General features: G+C 37.2%; 3 protein-coding genes across 3 annotated transcripts; 1 reads left to right on the top strand and 2 right to left on the bottom strand.

Annotated features, from left to right (window-relative positions):
* Positions 1 to 1,031: 1,031 nt before the first annotated feature.
* On the bottom strand, positions 1,032 to 8,380 carry zgc:175214 (uncharacterized protein LOC557610 homolog). Its single transcript, XM_063009692.1, has 7 exons — positions 7,865 to 8,380; positions 7,418 to 7,749; positions 5,234 to 5,384; positions 4,594 to 4,636; positions 3,606 to 3,647; positions 2,929 to 3,011; positions 1,032 to 1,641 (listed from the first exon to the last, which is right to left on the bottom strand). Exons 2-7 carry the CDS (start codon positions 7,440 to 7,442, stop codon positions 1,524 to 1,526), a joined length of 462 nt encoding a protein of 153 aa, XP_062865762.1. The 5' UTR covers positions 7,443 to 7,749; positions 7,865 to 8,380; the 3' UTR covers positions 1,032 to 1,523.
* Positions 7,849 to 21,133, top strand: LOC134328573 (inositol 1,4,5-trisphosphate receptor-interacting protein). Its single transcript, XM_063009690.1, has 3 exons — positions 7,849 to 7,927; positions 18,826 to 19,421; positions 19,524 to 21,133. The coding sequence occupies exons 2-3, from the start codon at positions 18,827 to 18,829 to the stop codon at positions 20,966 to 20,968; spliced, it is 2,040 nt and encodes a 679-aa protein (XP_062865760.1). The 5' UTR covers positions 7,849 to 7,927; position 18,826; the 3' UTR covers positions 20,969 to 21,133.
* Positions 8,673 to 13,246, bottom strand: LOC134329554 (calcium homeostasis modulator protein 1). The gene is made up of 3 exons (XM_063010839.1): positions 12,698 to 13,246; positions 11,262 to 11,923; positions 8,673 to 8,808 (listed from the first exon to the last, which is right to left on the bottom strand). Exons 1-3 carry the CDS (start codon positions 13,244 to 13,246, stop codon positions 8,673 to 8,675), a joined length of 1,347 nt encoding a protein of 448 aa, XP_062866909.1.
* Positions 21,134 to 22,463: the final 1,330 nt, after the last annotated feature.

Raw genomic sequence — 22,463 nt, 5'->3', positions numbered from 1 at the left:
CTCATCTGTGTATAAATAATTAAAAAAACAATTGAATCATATACTGACACTGTGGGTGCCTCACATCTCCATTGTCTTAAAAACCTGGGTTTGCACCTTGCCTCGAATTACTGTGAAGAATTTCAATTTCCTCAAGACCTTTCGGCACCAGACCTATAGCCACCCTAATCAGGATGATGTAATGACTACAGATTTCTAATCAATCAAAACAGTTTTTAAATTCTACTGTTGTGGGTAAGGCTGGCAGTGGTTGTCTGCATCATTGAGTGACAGTGTATGGTGTGCTGTGTTGGACTGGTGCCCAATAATGGGTGTGTGTTCCTGCTTTACGCCAAGCGTTTCTGGGATAGGCTTCAGACCGACCAAAACTGGCATAAAGCTAGTCCCGCAGGACCGGCCACATTTTCTAACAAGATAATTGTCTGGGCAAAGTTTGTGTAATCAATGGCTTTGATTCGTGCTAATGCTTGATAAGTGCTGTGCTTTAAAACATACAATCTTCAAAACGTCCACCTCTGTTGCTATTGTTGTCCAGAACAGAAGCAACACATTGTGTCTGTCTGAAAACCTAGTGAGCTCTCCACATAGACAACATTTTACGTCATCCTATGGGTGGCTCCTCAGAAGACTCAGAAGAATTCTTAGATACCTTAAAATGCTGCCTACTAAGCTGCCTTATTTCAATGTCTTATTAGAATCCTCTCCACTTAGGCAGCTGCCTAGGTAGGCAATAGGGACCAAGGCAGCTTAATAGGTTTTCAGACAGACCACAGTGCTGGTGCACTGTAGTTGCTTGGTTAGGACAGGAGGACATTGGAGGTCCTCATGGCACATGTGTTTATCCATATTACTGCTGGTGCACTTGTTAGAGGAGCTTTATATTATGTTATAGTGTAGATTGCAATGCAGCCCATTTTAATTACAGCTGTTTTTTTTAGTTTTAGTCTAAAAGTGCAATTTCAACGAATAAATAAATTAATACATACAAGAATATACTTAAAAATCAGTCTTCGGCCAGAGGTTCAACCACAAAACACAATTTTATTTAAAAACCATCAAGCCATACAAAATAAGAAAAGTGGCAACAGAGATCCTTATACATTCAATAATGGGAAGTAGGGTTTAACTGCTGTGTATCTATATTCATATTTAGATTTTATTTTATTACTTTGAAGCACTAAACAAGGCCTGTTAAAGACTTGCGGTACCAGTCAAACAGACAACACATTTTATTTACCATCAATAGCCTTAAGGCTATCACAGACTGATTCTCATGCATCCATACCATACCTGCCTAGTTACACCTTGTTTTGATCAACAGTGGTGCACATCCTACCTTCACTGAACATCACTGTTGCCTAGATCGGTGCAATCGGGTGCTACTGGTTGGTGAACACAGTGGCTTGTATTTAATCCTCCAGTGGTGGCGGTGGGATCTTGTGTGCTCCAACAGCGGCAGTACTTAAGATGATAAACATGGCCCTGAGGCAGAGTTTTTTAAAGTTGTTAAAATTTTCAGTGGGTCACACTTCTTCAGGGTCTTGTGGCCCCTCTGCGCCACGTGCTGGGTTGTGTAATCGCATGATGGGTTTGTTGCACATGGGGCAAACGCTCCGGATCTCCAGCCATTTCAAAAGGCATCTGAAAAAAAGCAGTGCAAATTCCTTCATGATACTCGATTAATGAAAAGTTTGGACTTTTTCATAAATAAGCTAGCTTTAAAGGGAATTGCGGTTTTGGGTTTACATTACGTTACATGCATTTTAACGTGAACCTGAAATCAAGTCTACAGCACAGTAGTTAAGGACCCTTAAGTGGCTTTTTGGTAGCAAAAAGTGGCTTAAGTGGCTTTTTTCACCAGCAATGCACCAGCGCTTGTGTAGGTGTCTATTTTAGGATCTATTTACTACTGCAGACAGCCAGCTCTCTGAAGCTCGACTGGATGGTTTCCAAATTCTGCGTCCACCAAACTAGGAGTCTTGACAGCACTGCTTTTAATTGACAAAGGGTCACTGATGCTCACAGGTTACAGAAAAATATGAAATCCACAAAATCATAAATACAGAAAAGCACTAACAACTTCTGCTGGGCCAGTCAGGATCTAGGAAAAGATCTTACAATTTGATCCAGGTCTTGCTAAGAATGTTTTTTTATGTGCTGGTATAAGTTTTGCATTCTCTGACTGGCTCATAACCATATTAGCATAACCTTTATCCTAGTCAGGGTTGCGGTGGGTCAAACCATGTTAATACATCTGTGTGGACATTATAATACCCCTTTGAAAGCAAAGCTATTTTTGGATCAAGTGTAAGTGCATGTCACAATCATATATGAATGCAATGTATGAACAAAAGTATTGGGACACCACGTTTAATTCTTGAATTCACATGTTTTAGCCACAACAATTGCTAACAGGTATAATAAATCAATGATATAAAGAAAATTATATACTTCCAACTTTGCAGTTACTGTTTAGGGAAGGCCCTTTCCTTTTCCAGCATAACTGGAACATCAATGCCCAGACATAGAAAAGCTTCTTTGATAAATGTGCACAAATTCTCACAGACATACTTCTATAGTAATACGTCTTGTGAGAAGCCTTCTCAGTTGCTATAGCTGAAAATATTACACAGAGGTCACTCTATTTTAGTACTTTTTGTTATTAAAAGGGGATGTCCAACAAGCTTATAGTCAGATGTCCAAATGCTTTTGGCCATATCATACACGTATTAGACAAGTAAGTGCTAACAGATGGTGGTGCGGAAAAAAATAAAATGCTCTTGATATTTCAGCTGCCTTTTGGAGTGACATTACATGTTGCCTCTTATTAATTTACTCTAATCAGTTTCAACTCATATATTTGTATTAATGAATAAGACAGTCTTCTACTGTTTTGTAAAAGTATTTAGAATCTGATTTAGCACTTACTTCTTATGGAAAGTGTGTGAGCATGGACACACACCCAGCTCGTCACGAGCTTTAAATTCCTCCAGACAAACTGCACAGGGCTGCTACAAAACACAGACAAATAATGTTTAGGTTTTTAAACAGCCTAAACATGTATAATGTCATGTTTCACACCAAGTTTATGCATGTTTACTTGCATTTAACAAGCTTGCAAATTAAAATAAATTCCTAATTGACAAGTTCGGTATATCTAAAATGCCATACCTTGTGGCTAAATTGCTAACTAAACAACTAAACATGGTGGACCATTTTTGGTCTGGCTAAAATCAAATACTTTGCAAAGCAAGATGAAAAGCAAGTTCCTGGTATGGTTGGGACTCAAAAGTCTATTTAAAAAAATTGTAATGGCTAATTTTAATACCAATACTAAACTAAATCCTCATTTTACACCAATCAAAAGAAGTTTACGGTTTAAAAATAATAATTTGAGTTTTACAGTTCATTGACTTTTTTTGGAAACCACCCACACACTAGATGTCATACACAGACAGGTAGTGAAGTTTCCGTTGTGGCATTTTAAAACCAGGCCAAATAGAGTTAAAGAGGAAGTGCATAAATCGCACTGTACTTCTCAAAGCAAAGACACACCGTTTTTACACAAAAACACACACATTCACCACAAGCAAATAAATACTTACTCCTAGAAGGCTCAGCTTCTTTCCTGCCCCTTTCAGCACAACCTGTAAAGAAAGACAATGCCACATTCACATTACTTTTCATTCTTTACGAAAAAACACCAAACAGTTACTCATCAGAGAGCTGTTTACTAAACCATAAATATCATTTACTATCGTTTACGCAATAAGCATGGGTTCAAGAATGGCCCACAAACTGCAGGGGCAGATGCCAGTTATGTGTTTGCCAAATGCCTTGTGTCAGGTCAGTTTCACAGTGGACACTTACAAACCCACTGTAATGCAAGGTTATCATGTAAAGGCCATCGATGAGGAAAGATATTGAGTTTCATAGTGACGTTTGCACAGCATAAGCTATATTTACATTCACCACTACTAACCCACAAGCCCTGCCTGTAATACTGCGGCTGCATTGCTTTAGAACATAAGAAATTCCTCCAGACCAACAGTTTCTTATAATAATAATTTTGCTGGTACAGAATTGCCATTAGAATTAGGGTTTAGCATAAAAACAGTAGTCTGCATGAACACCGTAAGCAATGATTTTAGTCATTTTCAAAAGAGTGTTCACAAGTGCAACTACAAGATTTGTCAACTTCTACATTTGCCAACACGGAAACAACATCAATGGTAGTGTTCCTGTTTAAAATAATATTTATTGTAGTAGGTTTGGGGTGCAGCCTAGAACAAGATGTTTCTCTCTCCACTGGGTTTCCACGCATGAGCAAGAGCATGTGATCTGACATAAAAATGGTGCTTAAATCCACACACGTTTACTGTATTTCTAGAAAATGAACAAAATGATGGTACAAAACCACTGTGAATTTAAATTGAAAGTAAATTTTACATGAACATCTTAACTAGTAGTAGTCTTAAGTAGTATTAGTAATCAGTCACACAGTTACAATGGCCAAGAGGATTCTCAGATTCTATGCCAACATAGAAAGGGTTCTGACGACATTATAAGAGCTGTATATAAACCAAGCAGTACCTCATTGTAGCTATATTGCTGTCTTGTGTCTTGTTGCTTCAACCTGCAAAGGCAAACAAACACAACACGATACCACTTATATTTTCTGTACATAAACCATCACCACAAGACATTGCAACTTCAGAAACCATATTAAACCATATTTATGTTATCTGACAAATTACCGTACATTAGATGCAAGCATACAGCCTTCATAGTCAAACAATTGGTATTTCAGTAGCTCATACTATAGATAGATAGATCACTTTATTAATCCCAAAGGGAAAGTCAGGTACTGTACAGCTCACTTCTTAACATGGCACTGTAATAAAATGACACCTACATAACAGTTTAGTTTGTCAGCTCTAAATGCTGATATAGTGAAATAGAAAAGCCTAGAAGCTACATCAGTGTCACTGTGAGCCACAGAATATGCCCAATGAGTGCTAGAGTGTATAGAGCTAAAAAGTCTGTTAATGTTTTCAGTAGACTTTGTCAAACAAAGTAACACCATATTAATGTCCATAATTTTGAATATAATGTTAAACACAAACTGACATAATGTCCACATACTTTTGTATGACAAAGTTGTCAAATTATGAGATGTTATGAGATGTTTTGGTGAGGGTGTAATGTGTGCAAGTATGCTCGTTGCCCACACCTGAACAGATAGCAGCAGAAGATGACGCTGAGCATAAAGATGAACAGGCCAATGCCCAGCACAATGACGTAGACGTTGAGAGGCAGGTGGTACAGATCCTCGGACGACATATCGCAGTCTGAACGCTGCAGTCCTACTCCACAAAGGCAGCCTTTGAATAAACATGCACATATTACCACTGATAGCGGCTGGAATTAAGCCAAATCATAAAAGCTAAAGCAAATATTTGGTTAAGAACACTAGTAGCTTTTTTGGATTCTGTTTATACACTCCATGCCAGGTAACATCTGGGTAGTTAGCACTGCATAAATCAAATACGGGAGACCTTGACACCACATCCAACAAAACTACCATCTGGTGGTAATACAGACAATTAATAAATAAATGTAGTTAATTACTAAAACTACAATGTGCTCCTGTACATTTATAAGAATGAAAACACATTGCCTGCTCACTTTTTTTAATGTAACGGGTGAGGTAAACTAAAGTGCTTTTCATTTTCTACATAAACTTTTCAGACTTAACATCCAAGACTTCAAAAAGTTCAACCAAACTGACCAACTATAGGATGTATTCACAATCATTTAGCGATTATATTGAATTAAAAAGATTTTAGAAATTAAGCCAAAGGTACAAGACTATCCTTGCTGCATTTTACAAAGTAATAAACTGAAGGCCTTATAAAGAAATGCAAGTGATGTCATTATAGCTGTTTTCCTCCAACAAAGAGCATTTTGATATGGTTTACTTTAATAGGTGTTTTATTGTAAATAGTGTAGCTGTGTGAATTCAGTGTTGTGAGTTTTTTTTTACTATTTTAGTCTGTTTACACAAATTTACTAGCATACTTTGTTGCGCGAGGACGTCTGTGATCACGTAGTCAGAGCAACACCTGAGGTACATCAGCACTGAAGTATAAATCACACTGAACGATGACATGGTAGGTCGTGCTGGGTCACTGTTGTCATGTTCAAACTATCTCACTAAAATTAGAAATGGTTGTAGAGAAAATGAATGGCATTTTTCACTTTCTACTGCTTAGGCCTATATTACACGAGTTCGTGGAGTGTTAGCAATAACCACGGACAAGTACCTTTCTACCTTAGCATGCCCTGTGAAAATAAACTACAATTGTTGGGGTAGTAAAAACACCACACCACGTTAACTGACATTAAACTAGCATTTTTAATAAAGTTCACAAAACAAGACTTGTGTCTTTAGTAAAGGGAAAATGTTTAAAATGGACCTTGTAGTAATCTGTTGTTTGCTACATCTGCAACAAAGATTTGTTTTGGTAGGAGCTCTCTCTCTCTCTCTCTCTCTCTCTCTCTCTCTCTCTCTCTCTCTCTCTCTCTCTCTCTCTCTCTCTCTCTCTCTCTCTCTCTATATATATATATATATATATATATATATATATATATATATATATATATATATATATATATATATATATATATATATATATATATATATATATATATATATATATATATATATATATATATATATAACACTATATCCAACAGTATATACCACCTGTGTTTATCAAGCTGTTTTAAAATAATGTACTTCATTAAAATAGAAAAATACAATACAGTACTTAAACTAATACAAATATTCTGAGTAGCTGCTTACCGTTACACCATTGACATGACATTAATAAAGTTCACAAAACAAGACTTGTGTCTTTAGTAAAGGGAAAATGTTTAAAATTGACATTGTAGTAATCTGTTGTTTGCTACATCTGCAACAAAGATTTGTTTTGGTTTTCTCTCTCTCTCTCTCTCTCTATGTATACATCTATATGAATGATATATACATTTATTTATCCAACTATATCCAACAGTATATACCACCTGTGTTTATCAAGCTGTTTTAAAATGATGTACTTAATTGAAGTCGAAAAATACAACACTTAAACTAATACACCATTGACATTAAACTAGCATTTTTAATAAGGTTCACAAAACAAGACTTGTGTCTTTAGTCAAGGGAAACGTTTAAAATGGACCTTGTTTTGGTAGAATGATATCTATCTATCTAATATATATATATATATTCAACTATATCCAACAGTATACACCACCTTTATGCTCATCAAGATGTTTTAAAATAATGTACTTAATTTAAATAAAACATTACAATACTAAACTAATAAAACTAATAAACATAGTAGCTGCTTACCGTTACACCATTGAAATGGTTGCATGTAATCCGACACGGAACTTAATATGAACCGAACTGAACGCGACTCCAAGCTGATACTTTCACTCGAGTTTTCACGTAAATCTGGAAGGTGTCCGAGTCCCGGTTGCACAAGCTCTTGGTAAGAACTTAATTTACGTGGTAATTGTGCTTTTGACGCCTCGTTGGTGTTTTGTCATCATTTCTCTTCGTCGGAAATCGGCACAAGAAAAGCGACGAAAGAATTCATGAGCACGATCACAAAGACAAAGAGATCAGGTCCATGTGTCCTTGATGTTCGTTTGCTGGACTTGAAGAATGATTCAATGTAACTGCCAAAAAAAATGTAAACCAGGACAAATATGACACACAAGAGATGATAAAAAGTGTTTATAAATATATTGTTATTCTGGTTTTGTGATCCACAAACAGGCTTCTGAGTGTCACCCTTCAGACTGATGGTTGACAGCACTTTGTCTACATCTCATGCAGAAGTCTTTGTCCTCAATGGTAATGATCTCACAACAGTTTTTATTCCGTCTGATGTCATTCTTCTTTCTAAATCCTCCTCTTCCTGAAAATGGCCGAACCGTCAGTGGTATCCTTATTCAGAGCCTTATACAAAAAATGAAAACAAAAGACAACAAAGCACCTTTATAACACCTTGAAGCTGGAAGAGAACTATATGTAGTGTGACTGTGTCTGCGAGTATGAACCAGCACTGTATGTGCAGGTTGTGTGGGGGAGTGTTTTTCTTGTCGCTTCAAACCATCTGGTCCATCGGTCCTTTCCTCGAAGAGCAAAAAATCAAAAACAGCACTGGCAGATAACTGTTCAACATATCATCCAAATCTCCTTGTTCTCTGTAGACTGGGTTTAGGGTGGAGCATATGTTTGTACGTATGTTAAGCAAGGCTGTCGTCGCCCCGGAGTATTAGCTCCTGTGTTTCTCGCTGCCTCAGTCTCCCAGCTTCAGTTTGTAAACAGATCTCTGCTCATGTGATCCCCGGTTTGCCTCGCAACTCACGCCCTCCCTTCCTCACTCCCTCCCTCCCTTCCTCACTCCCTCCCTCCCTTCCTCACTCCCTCCCTCCCTTCCTCACTCCCTCCCTCCCTTCCTCACTCCCTCCCTTCCTCACGCCCTCCCTCCCTTCCTCACGCCCTCCCTCCCTTCCTCACGCCCTCCCTTCCTCACGCCCTCCCTTCCTCACTCCCTCCCTTCCTCACTCCCTCCCTCCCTTCCTCCTTCTTTCCCTTAGTCCTGCATGCTATTCCCCTCCTCCAATCTCTCTCCCTCACTCTCAGTGTGCCTCTGTTTCTCCTTGTCTTTTTCTGGGGTGATTGCAGTCAAACGATGACCTCTTTCCTGCTGTATGCAGGAGCCATATGTACTGCACCAGGGACAACACCAAAAGAGAAAACACAACATAAAAAGTGCAAACAAAGGTAACCAAAACACCCAGGTTAACCCTTCTATGTAGAGATATACACACATCACCAGCTCAGATCCTATCACTGCATTTCACCTTTAATGCTGACTTCATAAAAGACTGACACTAACCTAAATCGATTCGCCTTTTACCTGAATATAAACAAGTCTGTGCAGATGGAGCGAGGGTTTAAATAAAAGCACACTGCCAGTGAGGGATTCAGCCGTAGGCCTGGCAGATGCTGATGGACTCTATGCACAAGAAACCTGATCTCTGCCGAGATATACAGATTATATATTTCCACAGGGGGGCAATTATTAAATTTATTTGTCTGGAAGACAAATCTAATGTGATATAAAGTGGGGCGGAATGTAATGCTCCTAGAATTAGGAACAAGCAAACAAAGGTTGCAGAGTACAAATGCTTTGCTTATCCACCTGTCTCTAGCCTGAAATCAATGAAAATTTTACAAGATTTAAAAAAAAATTATGATTCAAGGTACATTGTATGGCTAAATATGTGTGCACCGAACCATTAGCTTAAATAAATGAATTAAAAGACCTGGTTCACAATTGTTGTTCCAGTTTATTCCAAAAGTGGCATACCGCCATGCTAAAGCAAGTAATTCATTTTATATAATTGATTTAGTCTACATACTGTACTAGATTTAGTCTACACAAATCATCTTGCAAAATACTGCAAAAAAAATAAATAAATAAATAAATAAATGACATGACAGCTGTACAAAAATACTTTATTTTAAGATACATTTTCATACATACGGATTAGGCTGTCAAAAACAACCTTACTGAACAGCAGCACCTTTGTGATCAATATACATTTCACACATATTTATCGATCCATCCATTCATAATTACTAACATGCAATAATATCTAAATCCTATTTCTACTTGGGATAAATCTGGGCCTTCTGTGTAAACTGTGCCCTCTATCAGGACTAGTGGAGTAGCACATGTGCAGGAAGCCAGTTTTCTTTAGTTTTAATGCGGAGCCTACATTTTAAGTTAGTTACATTTTATGTGAACAAGTACAAATCAAGTCCATTATTAGCTGCACTTCTACACGTTACAGTCTTCAGATAAACAAGAAAGGGTATAAAAGGAAACAATTTCTATTTTATTTAGTCTATTCTATTTTAATAGCAGGAAAGAATGTAATACCAGCACTTGGAATTTTTTTTCTTCAAGCCTACTTATAAAAAACAGGGTGAGTGACACGACTGTGTCTATCATACAACATGAGAACTCATTTCCCAATAATCAATGTAGCTGCATTGAGTAAGAGCTACATAATGTATTGGTAAAAGTCAGTCTGGGGGAGTTCCTCCAATGCTCACCAGAAAATGTTTAAATGAACAGTAAGATAATTAACCAGCCCTTTCTGGTATCTTTAAAAACAGCTGAATATGACTGTTTGCCTTTAAGGGATCTACTGGCAAACCAAGCACAGAATCTACCAAACTGGACAAACCTACATCCAATCAACATAAAGGCGATTTACTATTTGTTTATGCATTGCAACAGTATAGTTATTTAACACAGAGATCAACAAAATGTATACATTTTATGTGTATAAATATTATATAATTATATATGTATAAATTTTTTTTAAATATCTTTATACTTTTGAAGCTGCTGTAACATTGCAAATCCCCCCTGAGGGATAATAAAAGGCTTAAAAATAACCATTCAGGTATATAAATACCTAAAATATGATTTATGCTTCTTGAAGAAACTCCATGTGCCTTTCTAAAGGCGGGCAAAGCAGATGTATGCAAATCGGGAGTTAGTTTCTTCATCAGTATGTAAAGCAGTGTGACTCTGCCATGGCCTCTGTTGTGATTTGCAAGAGGTGGTGAGAGTCAGACAAGTTTGAGTGAAATGAATTCGCTCTTGCTTCCAGAACAACCATAACATTAGATAAAGCCTACATAGTACAGTACAAACAGAAAAAAACAACATTGATCTCTCCATTGTCCATGACTCTTTGATGCATTGTAGGCATTGCTCAGTTATAGCTAGCGGCTCCTCACAAAGAGGTGTTTAGGCAAAAGCGTTGACATCTCACAATACATCTCACAATACACACACGCCCCAACAATAGATGTTTATATTTTATTTGAACAATGAATGTTCCATGTTTTAGTCATTGTATTGGAAGGCAAACCCGAGAGTTGCAAACTTCTTGTTTGGGTTCATCTTAGGATGTAAAAAAGTCTAAAAAAGTTATTCCATTCAGCTTGGTCATGTGTGTAGAGATTCCAAGTAATCTTTAAATACCTCTGTCCATGCATCAATTTATTTTGCTTCTTAGCTTGCATTTAGCTGTTTGTGCTAAAATTACCAACTTTTCAGATGCTAGCAGTCCTGAATCTTTAGACTTTGCTGTAATACGCAGCCCACTGTTTCTTTCTTATTTCCATAAGATGATTATGCTTATTCCAAGTGTGCTGGCTAATGTTTCCATTGCCGTTTGCGTGATTATTCAGAAGACCATTTGTGTGCTGGCTAATGTGTTCATTGCCGTTTGCATGATCATTCAGAAGACCATTTTGATTTGTGCTGCAGTTGCCATTGCTGTATTTGTTCTCAGAGCCCCTTTGTTCACTGTTAAATGAAGCGTTGTCATAGCCAACTTTGTGGTCATTTTCATCAAGTTCATTCCTCCTCAGAGTTAGTGGAGGCTTACATGTGTGCCAGTCCCATAGAACTCTATTGATGGCATCCTGGCCATGTATGCCCATCATTTTGTCATCCTCCTCTTTACACTTTTTATCTTTGTCCTCGTTGGTGTCCTCTTTGCTGTCTGTCTTGTCCTCCTGATGATCTGAGCCATGCATATCTTCATTGACGCTCTCGAAGTACTGATGTATGCAGACCTTAGCAAAACTTTTGGCATGTTCAGAGCACATCTCATCAAACATTTTACGCTCTATGTCGATGTAGTGGGACCAGTATTTAGTTTTGAGGAAGACTGCTTGGTTCATGCAGGGACGCATGGCTCGGACAAGGAAAGCCATTAAAGTAAGAATCAACAGGAGGAGCCAGCCGACTGCCTGTAAAAATTCAAATGTTAATACAGCTCAGTACTGAGTATTGGTTATACATTGTCTCTACCTGGGATTTTATCAACTTGACTAAAATATTAATGTTTAAAGTGGACATTAGATTTACTGTGTATTTTTAAACAAAACAAAAATCTTGATAGTATGTTTGATTACAGCTGGTGACCCTTATGTGTCTATATAAATAGGATCAGTTTGACTGTACCCATCAATTTCAGAAAGCAAATAGCTAATAGATAAGTCACCTAATATGTAGAGGAAATAAGTGAGGTTGGTCAAAAACTATTAAAACCAGGTCTGCCTTAAATTGTTTTGTAAGCTGTGTTATAAAATGAGTCAACCAGTTCTTCTCTATGATTAGATTTCTGACCTACTTTTTCTTCTTGGTCTGTTTAGTGGACAGTGTCTAACATACTAACAAACCCCACAAATGGATATTTATTCTTGTGGAAAGAAAGTTAAATGACTTATTTATGAATTTCTTAGCTAACTATTAACAAATTTAGTAAACTGGAAAAGTAATGACTTGCATGAGCTTAAAACTAGTTATAGTTCTATTTAAAGCCATTGTTATTATTGTTGTGTATTATATTTGTCAATATTTATAATTCATTTACTTTTTCTGTTGATCTGACATTATGCCTTCTGTTTTTCAGTCAAATATACTGTTTTACATTTAAAGATTAAAAAGGGACTAAATACTTTAAATAAATACTGAAATTATGTGAACAATTTTTTTGGACAAACAAGACAAGATGGGCTTACCTGTGACACGCATTGTATGTACCTGGTGGCTGCTTCTCTAGAAACAATATCTTGACCATCAAATATGTGCTTGCAAGGGATTTTGGCGAGCAGCTTTATGAACTCCTCTTCGGATAAACCATGGTCAGTTACATTTCCAAACTGAGAAATGTCCAAATCCATGCTGTATGCACAAAGAAAGCTTTTACCATCCATCAGAGTGACGGAAATCCAAACCACAGGAGCAATTAACGATCGTTGTGTTACAGAAATAATCATGTAGCGGAAGATTGTCGGATCCTTGCCCCTGGGCCCTGGTGGTCGTTTCCATTCCTCAGATAGTATTGACACGTTATTGTTCAGGACAAAGCCAAGAAGGAAGAACCAAATGGCTGGGGCAAACATGATCCCCATCCCGTAGGAATAGTTGTATTGTGGCATGCAGGGGCATTGGAACTCAAAAACTGAGTAAAGTTGAGCACTAGCTAGAGCCATTATGCCACAAATACCATGCATGAAGGACTCTTGGTTGGACTGAAGGAACTGAAACATCATACGAAACTTATCCATTTTGGTTTGTTTATGTTGGTTTTCAAAATAAAAATCTGTCTGGGAGACAAAGATAAATAATTACTAAAAATATGCTTTGTGTCTTAGTTATTTAGGGTAGTGTTAGGTTATACAACCAAGTGCAGAAGTTTACATTCTCAGAACTATTTAAAGACCACAAGGCAAGTACAAACTTTGCATCTTCTATTCTGAATAAACCAGATTTTTTTTTTTTTTACTTCTATGCACACCTTTTTAAAACTTCATTCAGCTTTTGCATCCTTTCACTTTAAGGGTACATAGAATTTTAATATTTCTGTTGCTGAGAGTGGATGTTCTGAATGGCTGTCAAAAATATTTGTATTCAGGCATGTACATTGTAAAGGTCATATTGAGAATATAGTTATCCATTCATTCATTGTCTGTTTTACCACTGCTCCATCTCATTCAGGGTCACTGTAGGTACAATTCACCGGGCACAGGAAAAGTAGGTTATTTATTCATTTTATTGGAATTTTTAACATCATGTTTTACACACTTCACATTCATGACAGGGACAGGTAATCTGTGTTTACAAAAGATTCATCACTTCAAGTTTAATGTCAAACACATTCATGGACAACTTTGTATCTTCAATTCACCTCAATTGCATGTCTTTGGACTTTGGGAGGAAACCGGAGCTCCCGGAGGAAACCCACGCAGACACGGGGAGAACATGCAAACTCGACACAGAAAGCCACTCCACCGGGAAATCAGACCCAGGTCCTTCTGGCTGTGAGGTGACAGTGCTACCCACCAAGCCACCGTAACGCTGGGGAAAGGTAGGTAACACCCCAAACAGGTCTCCAGTCCATTACAAGGCAAGAATACAGTTACTTAATCATTTTTAGGTGGATACTTTTGAATAAGTTGTGTTTAAGTGTTTTAAATATAAACCAAAACATCTAAAATGATAATGGCAACTAATTAAGTCAAGTACATTGATGAATGTACTGTAGTACTCTCTTTTCCCTATAGCTCTCCACACAGGTTTACCAGATGCATGTGTGTTCCTATAAAATTGGGTTACTTGGAAGTACTTAATGCAGGGGCACCAATGTTTATGACACATACACTTCTTATAAAACTATTATTTAAATAGGATTTGTTAAAATGATACTGAAATAAATTGTTGTCCTGTGATGGACCGGCAAACTGTCCAGGGTGTTTCCTATTTTTTTTTACCCTGTGAATCGGATCCACCAATGCTCTAAATATGATCAAGCGATGGTAAAACAGACAATGAATACATGAATGAATGACGGTTAGATTCCTTTCACATTTGTAGTGTTAGATTAAGCTTATTAACCAAAAAAATTTTCAATAAAGGTGCAATTAATTCTTCAGCTGATTGTATAAATGTTGAAAGTATATTATACTACACCTCACTAAACTGGCCTGTTATCAATAAAAACCTTAAAAGTTTACTTTACTTACAATGGATACAAGGGATTTTAGAAACTTTCTAAAAGAAGGACACTATATTGCCAAAATATGTGGACATCTTAAAATAATAATGAGTCTTCCTGTCTTGACCCCACCCAATGCTAACAGGTGTATTAAATTATTTCTATATAATAAGTTACTTTGTGGCACCAGTTTTGGGATGGCCCTTTTCTTATACAGGATCATTGTTCATTGTGCACAAAGTGAGGCCCATAAAGACATGGTTAAATGACTTTAATGTGGATAAGCTCTACTGCCTTGCATAGAACCCTGACCCTAACGTCCCAGACTTCCCGCTGGACACCTATTGGATAAATTGTAACATCAATTTTAAGTTGATTTACAAACAGAATTTGTAAATAAACAGCATTAGGAAATTCAACATTCAGTCATAAATATGATGCCCATATTGTATGTGTATGATACACACATATTTTATCAAATTGTCTTGCAATGCCATTATTTTTATATATACACTGAAAAACAAATTCACATTTTTCCTTGTACACTCAATATCTGATTATAATAAAGACTTTTTCAATGCAAACAATCAGTGTTCCATGTAAGGGTAAACATATCTATTATAACTAATGGTCAAGCTTTAATGCAATCACCAGTAACTGGCTTTAAAAAAGATGAATGAAAGTCTTAATATACTTACAAATTCGTCAAAAGTTGTTTAGTGAGATTTCTTTAATCCAAATATGCAAGGAATGTTCAGGAATGTTCTCTGATGCTTCCAGCACACTTCCTACAATGGCTGAACCTTTGACGCAGTCTCCTAAACTAGAGAACTAGAGAACTGCTACCCTGTCATACAATCACTGCGTAGTCTGATCAAAAACAGCATGAATGCTCTGTCATTTTTAAAAATGTTTTAATATTTATTCACAAGGTAACTATAATTATGGACAAACTATTGATACAGTTTAGACTCAAATAGCTTTGCCATTGTGCCACTGTTAAAAAAAAGTATCTTATTTCCATAGCTAGATACAACCATGCAGTGTGGTCCTAGCCAAAGTTGCTGCCTCACCCTATTCAAATAACAGCTGCTGGAGTGTTTTCCTGAATTGCTGTGCAGCACCATGTTGTTCTGTCAAAAGCAGTGATTTCTGAGCTGTATAGTAAAGAAATGCAGGTACTAAAAAATCATTCCAAATATGTTCCAAATTACACCGATTAGGCATAACATTATGACCACCTCCTTGTTTCTACACTCACTGTCCATTTTATCAGCTCCACTTACCATATAGGAGCACTTTGTAGTTCTACAATTACTGACTGTAGTCTATCTATTTCTCTACATACCTTTTTAACCTGCTTTCACCCTGTTCTTCAGTGGTCAGGACCCCCACAGAACCACCACAGAGCAGGTATTATTTAGGCGGGGGATGATTCTCAGCACTGCAGTGACACTGACATGGTGGTGGTGTTAGTGTGTGTTGTGCTGGTATGAGTAGATCAGACACAGCAGTACTGCTGGAGTTTTTAAATATCGTGTCCACTCACTGTCCACTCTATTAGACACTCCTACCTAGTTGGTCCACCTTGTAGATGTAAAGTCAGAGACGATCGCTCATCTATTGCTGCTGTTTGAGTTAGTCATCATCTAGACCTTCATCAGTGGTCACAGGACGCTGCCCACGGGGCGCTGTTGGCTGGATATTTTTGGTTGGTGGACTATTCTCAGTCCAGCAGTGACAGTGAGGTGTTTAAAAACTCCATCAGTGCTGCTGTGTCTGATCCACTCATACCAGCACAACACACACTAACACACCACCACCATGTCAGTGTCACTGCAGTGCTGAGAATGATCCACCACCCAAATAATACCTGCTCTGTGGTGGTCCTGGGAGAGTCCTGACCATTGAAGAACAGCATGAAAGGGGGCTAACAAAGCATGCAGAGAAACAGATGGACTACAGTCAGTAATTATTGTAGAACTACAAAGTGATCCTATATGGTAAGTGGAGCTGATAAAATGGACAGTGAGTGTAGAAACGAGGAGGTGGTTTTAATGTTATAGCTGATCAGTGTATAACAATACAATACAAAAAATCATTCCAAATATTCCATTTGCAGAACTGTGGCTTAATACAAAACACTGTTTGTTGGTGTAGGGATTAAGCTAATTGCACTTTTAACATATTAAATTATCATCATAAACCTGGACAACTAGACACAAGACAGAAGCGAACTGTGGACAAGACACCAATGCACTGCAGGACTTCCACTCACTTCAACATTTACTCATGTACACACCAAGGGACAGTTTACAGATAAGGGCCCAGGTCCTCAGGACCCATGTTGCTCTGTGGCAGTCACTCTGTAAGCTGTGCCATCATGCTGACCATAAAAACACGTGTTTTTAAATTTTTTTTAAAATTTTTATTACATGATGAAAATTATATAAAAACATTTTATTAATGGTTACTAATTGGATTGATGATAAGAGCCTTTGCTCTATAGACCTTGATCATACCCTTGAGGCAGTATACGTATTACAGTTAGTCAGAGAGGAAAGAGGTGCATGAGGAAGTGTGTTGTCAAACTCAAATCTGACAGGCTGCATCCTTTAAAGGAAGAGATGTAAGGTTCAGAACCCTGCATTAAACTGCAACTTACTTTCAAACGTTGATGCTTGGAAGTTTTTCTAACTTCGTCTTTAAACACAAAACTTTACAGGTAGGTGGAGTTAATTTAAATTTTCTATGTAAAAAACAAAACAGCAATTCATTAAAAAGCTTTAAATGTATTATGTGAGAAAGGAAGCTGAACCAGGAAATAGCAGAATTTTGATACATTTTGTTCAATTAAAGATTTAGATGTTTAAATAAAAGACAAACATTATGCATAAACTAACAACTAAACAATAGAGGTTTGAAATTGTAAGTTTTTATTAAACACATTGGTATAACAGCGGTATAAAAACCCTTGTATTGCATAACTCGTAGAACTTCCATCAGCAGCTTAAACATTTCCTGTAACTGCAAATCAGACTTGCATTAAAAAAGAAGGAATTTAAGACCATTTTTTTTTTATATTTTGCAAATTTTAAATATACATTTAGGGTCTGAACTGGGAGCAATAAAAAAAAAAAATTGTAAACCATTTTATTGTGATTTGTGTGTTTAGGAACATGGACTCTTTGCATCAACTATTTTTTATTAATATATGATGCATGTTACTTTGACAGTCATAAATGTCTTAAAACAATTTTGAATTTATTGTTCCCCAAGCTGTCTAGACTCTAGGAGGCACATACAGTATGTACCACCAAACTATGATGCTTCCTCCACCATGCTTCACAAAATAAAGTTTTAGTGCAGAGTGGAATATTCGACTGTTTAACATTTAGGGGTTTTTTTTGCACTTAAGACATGCAGCATGTTTTTTCTATGATCTGCTACTACTACAACATTTTTATTTAGTGCCAAATTTATAGTGGACACTTTCTAAAGATTTTTGGAGGTCATCGACTTTAACCTTTTGGTTATTTTTATATTATTCAGCAATGTAATTTATATGCTCTTGATGTTATATTTGTAGAATGCACTCACAGTGACATTTAAAAAAAATATTGATTGTTTTTACTGAATGTTTAATGGATTTCTAGAGTTCTGTCAAGGTCTTCTAAAAATTTAAATAATCAGACGATGGTTTACATGAACAGATTTAGAATCTCTTTGCCTTTATATGTTAATACACCACAACAACCCAGGCCTTATTTTAGTATTTTAATTTTAAAACCTTTAGGTTTACATACTGTAAATAAGTGATTCATATTTGTATTAATATGTGTGTCTTTTATTATGATTTGGATAACCCTATTGTGTATAAGTAGTTATTACAAAAATCAATACATGAAACAGATTTGTATTATTTTGCTACTGTACTCTTGATATCAAACTAGTAATGCAAAAACATCTGCTTTATTAGAGTTCAACATCTTAGAAAGTAAATTATTATAATTCATTAACATTTTCTTTGATTTGCATCATCTATTACATTTCATTCTATTTTAAGATGGACATAGTAAATGTTTTGGGCTTTTCAATCAGTTTTATTAATGACATGGCACATTTAACCAAAGAAATCTTGTTTGGCTTCAGGATGGAGGAGATGTTCCTACGAGTTTGTGTGCTGGTGGTCAGCCTGTTGTACATAAAAGACCACACTGTTTTGGAGGGGCAGGATGAAGACGTCATCATGGTCATGCAAGAGCGGGAGGATCTGCTTCAAAAGGAGGCAACAAAACTAGAGCAGGAAGTGCACTCGCTAGCCACAGACCTGCAACATTCAAATCAGGAAGTGTTGCAGGGTGAAGAGTCAGATGTTCAACAAATGGTACCAAATGGCATAGAAGAAAAGTCAAGAAAGGATCAGAATATTCTGCACCACAATCTGTTAATAAAGGACAAACAGAATGAATTGCAGAATGATAAAATGATTTCTGTTTTACCAGACAACGTGTCTCAAAAAGATCCAAACGCAGATAACAAAGTCTTGGTGCTTAATGAGACTTTGTCTTCAGAAGAAGGGACACAAACAGAAATTGTAAGAACTGGCCAAAATAAAAGTAAAAACATTCAGTCAAAGGACAGTAAAGTACTTGGTCAAGAAGACGTGCCAGCTCCAACAGACGTTCAAAAGCCCTTCACATCAGATTCGGTTGCAGTAATCGACAAACGGATCCCATCCCAGGAAAGTATACAAGCCTCACAAATAGAATCCAGGTCATTTTTTCAGAACATATATGAATTCATGCAAAAGTCATTCCAGACCTCTCAAGAAGTTGATCTACCTCAAGAAGAGAAAGGCTTAAAGGATGGTGGAGATTTACAAACGCAGGCTAAGGCAAATACAGCCTTGAATTCTGAAGAATTACCAGGCACTGAGCAAATCTCAAACCAAAAGTCAGAGGACACGTACACCTGGTATTTTTGGAAAGTTCTCTCTTTGCTGTCAGTGATCAGGCTCCTCAGAAAATGCCTAAGCAGCAATTCAAAAATGTTAGGAATGATGACTTCAATTATAAAAGGCAAGACTGTCTCTGTACCTCTTGCTACAAAAATATCTTTACCTGACAGCAAAGTTATGACTAGCTTTTATGACCAATGTGTACAAATTCCTCCAAACATGTCTGGACAAGTCTGTGAATTTGTGGAGGGGTTTGTTGATGAACTTCTAGAAGCTGCAAGAGAGTCCAGCAGTGAAGAAGTAAACATGCAGATTGGAGACTTTATTGGAGTAGGAAGCATATATGAGACTTGGGCTACAGGCAAGAGCATGGTCTGCGATTTGTATGTACCCATCACTGCACCAACGCCTTATGGCTTTGAAGTAGAATTTTTGAAAGGACATAAGGATTTTGGACAGATTAAAATGGTGAAGACTGAAAATATTTCAAATGGTTGTCCTTGCATGGATGGGAACCTAGATGAAGATGATACATTGTGTCTTCTTCATCCTCATAATGAGGTTAGCAAAGTAATTAAGGATGCCATTGGTGGAATGCTTTGCCAGGCAAACACACCATATCTTGCTAAAAGGCAAGTTGTCAGATGGTTTAGGACACTTATTAAAAATGCTTGGACGAAAATTAGTCACAAGTATGAGTTTGAGCTAGCTTTTCGCAACCAGGTTGCTCCTGGAGCTTTAAGAGTTCGATTCAGGTCAGGATGGGTTATTCTGTTTAATATCACCCCAGTGGTCCAAGTTGAAGAGTCAAAGGTGTATTTAGTCTCTCATCTTTGCAACCTACAAGACATCTCAGACACTGACTGGCCTGTTTCTTTTACTAGTTATGAGAAGGCCTTACTTCAGTACTTCAGTAATATTCTTCCATCAAATTCATGCCATATTCAGTGTCTTCAGATCCTTTCATTTCTACATAAAAAACAAAATGATCTTACTGGAAAGTGTAGCCTTACAAGTTACCATTTAAAGTCCACATTGCTTAATTTGCTTTTGACACATAAGCCAATGCAGTGGGAAAGTGATAAGATAGCTGACAGACTGAAGGACATGCTAACATTTCTTGAACAGAGGCTTCAAGAGGGAACTTTCTACCATGCTTTACTTGGGAACTCTCATGTTCCAGGTGACATTAAACTTCCTAAAGACTTTCAAACAGCAAAGCCTACAAACATTTTTCTGCCACTGGCATCTGATAGAGATCCAGTTCAGCATTTACAGGAACTGATACAAAATGCACCAGTGCTTATACAGGAGTATGTTTCGATGGCAAAATAAGAGAAGGATTCCCCTTATTTGTGTTAGTCTTAATAAGGTTGCATGCTTAGAGGACCACAGGAAGACATAAAGCAGTGTTACATTGCACTCCAAGATTGATGTACTGTACATGGATTAATTATTGTAATCATATCAACAATGATGGGAAAGTATACAATCAAATGTATACAGAGACACCCAACAACATGAAATGTGTGAAAAGTGTCTTGCTTTGTATGCAGTTTGACACATCAAGTTAAAGCAGCTACTACAGTATTTCAGGCACATTTTAACGTGTGTGGACTTTGTCCACATTGTCAGCTAAAGCAGTGTCATTTCTGCCGTGTTTAAAGAATCAGAACATCCCTTCTGATGTTGGTGTTAGGGCCTGTCAGTGTTCAACCTGGGGGGTTGATAATGGGAACACTGACGGGTCCTAACAGTATGCAAAGCTAGAAAGTAAAATATGATTATTTATATTGGAGGGGGGGGGGGGGGGGGGTTGGGGGTATTGGTGGAAATGCATATTGTAATAACAGCATTGACTTTGGCTCCATATCTCACAATCTCTTATTTCTTTTAATCACACATCCTTTAATTAAAAAGCCTATTATTTAAACATTACAGTGTGTGATGTCTGGGATGGATTGTCACCCTACACACACACACTACAAGAAAACTGGCATCGCTGTGTTTGTATTTTCCTGGACTGAAGAAAAGTGTTAACATAAGCGCATAAACGAGGACAAAGCAGCACGAAGGCGCACGAAAATGTACGAAAGCGCACGAAGACGCACGAAAGGACACGGAGATGCACGAAGGCGCTCACAGACACACGAAAGCGAACGAAAACGCACAAACTTGCTCCCCCACAGAGGGGCGAAAAAACGCACAGACACCAAAGTGCACCGCAATCAATTAGACAGGTTCACAGAACCCTTTTTTGTGTGGATTTTGTAATTTTAATATTCAAAATTCTCATTATCAGACTGTTAACGCTGCAGAAAGGACGCTGATTTAGCCGATGATCTGGAGGGCTGTGTTTCAATTCACACAGTGTCCCTAAAATAGTACCTGGCTAAACTTGCATCAGGCTGCACACGAAGTATCAGTCTGATTAGCGAGTTTTTAATATTTTAACCAAAAATTCATGCCGAGTTTGTGAACTGTACTGTTTAAATACAGTTCAGTAGGTATTCCAACCTTTATACTTTATACACCACTAGGTGGCAGTAACGTACTACTTAATCGTGTACTAGCAAACAATAATAAATCATATTAAAATACTAATACTTAAGGCTGTTAAGGCATAAGGGTGTTTTTTTTCCTGTTCTGTATCTATTCACCCTTTTGTAAGCTCATTTTAAGATTGCAGTATTTTCACTATCCCACCAGTGCACAACACACACACAGCATGACTGTAAGCAATGTTGTTTTCAAGTGGTCTCATAAACTTTGAACTTTTATTGAGCAGCAACTAAGTCATATAAATGGAAACACATGTTTATTGTCATAT

This window comes from Trichomycterus rosablanca, chromosome 15, assembly GCF_030014385.1.
Source record: "Trichomycterus rosablanca isolate fTriRos1 chromosome 15, fTriRos1.hap1, whole genome shotgun sequence".
NCBI lineage: Eukaryota > Metazoa > Chordata > Actinopteri > Siluriformes > Trichomycteridae > Trichomycterus > Trichomycterus rosablanca.
The sequence above is the reverse complement of the archived record's forward strand: the minus strand, read 5'-3'. Positions and strand labels throughout refer to the sequence as shown.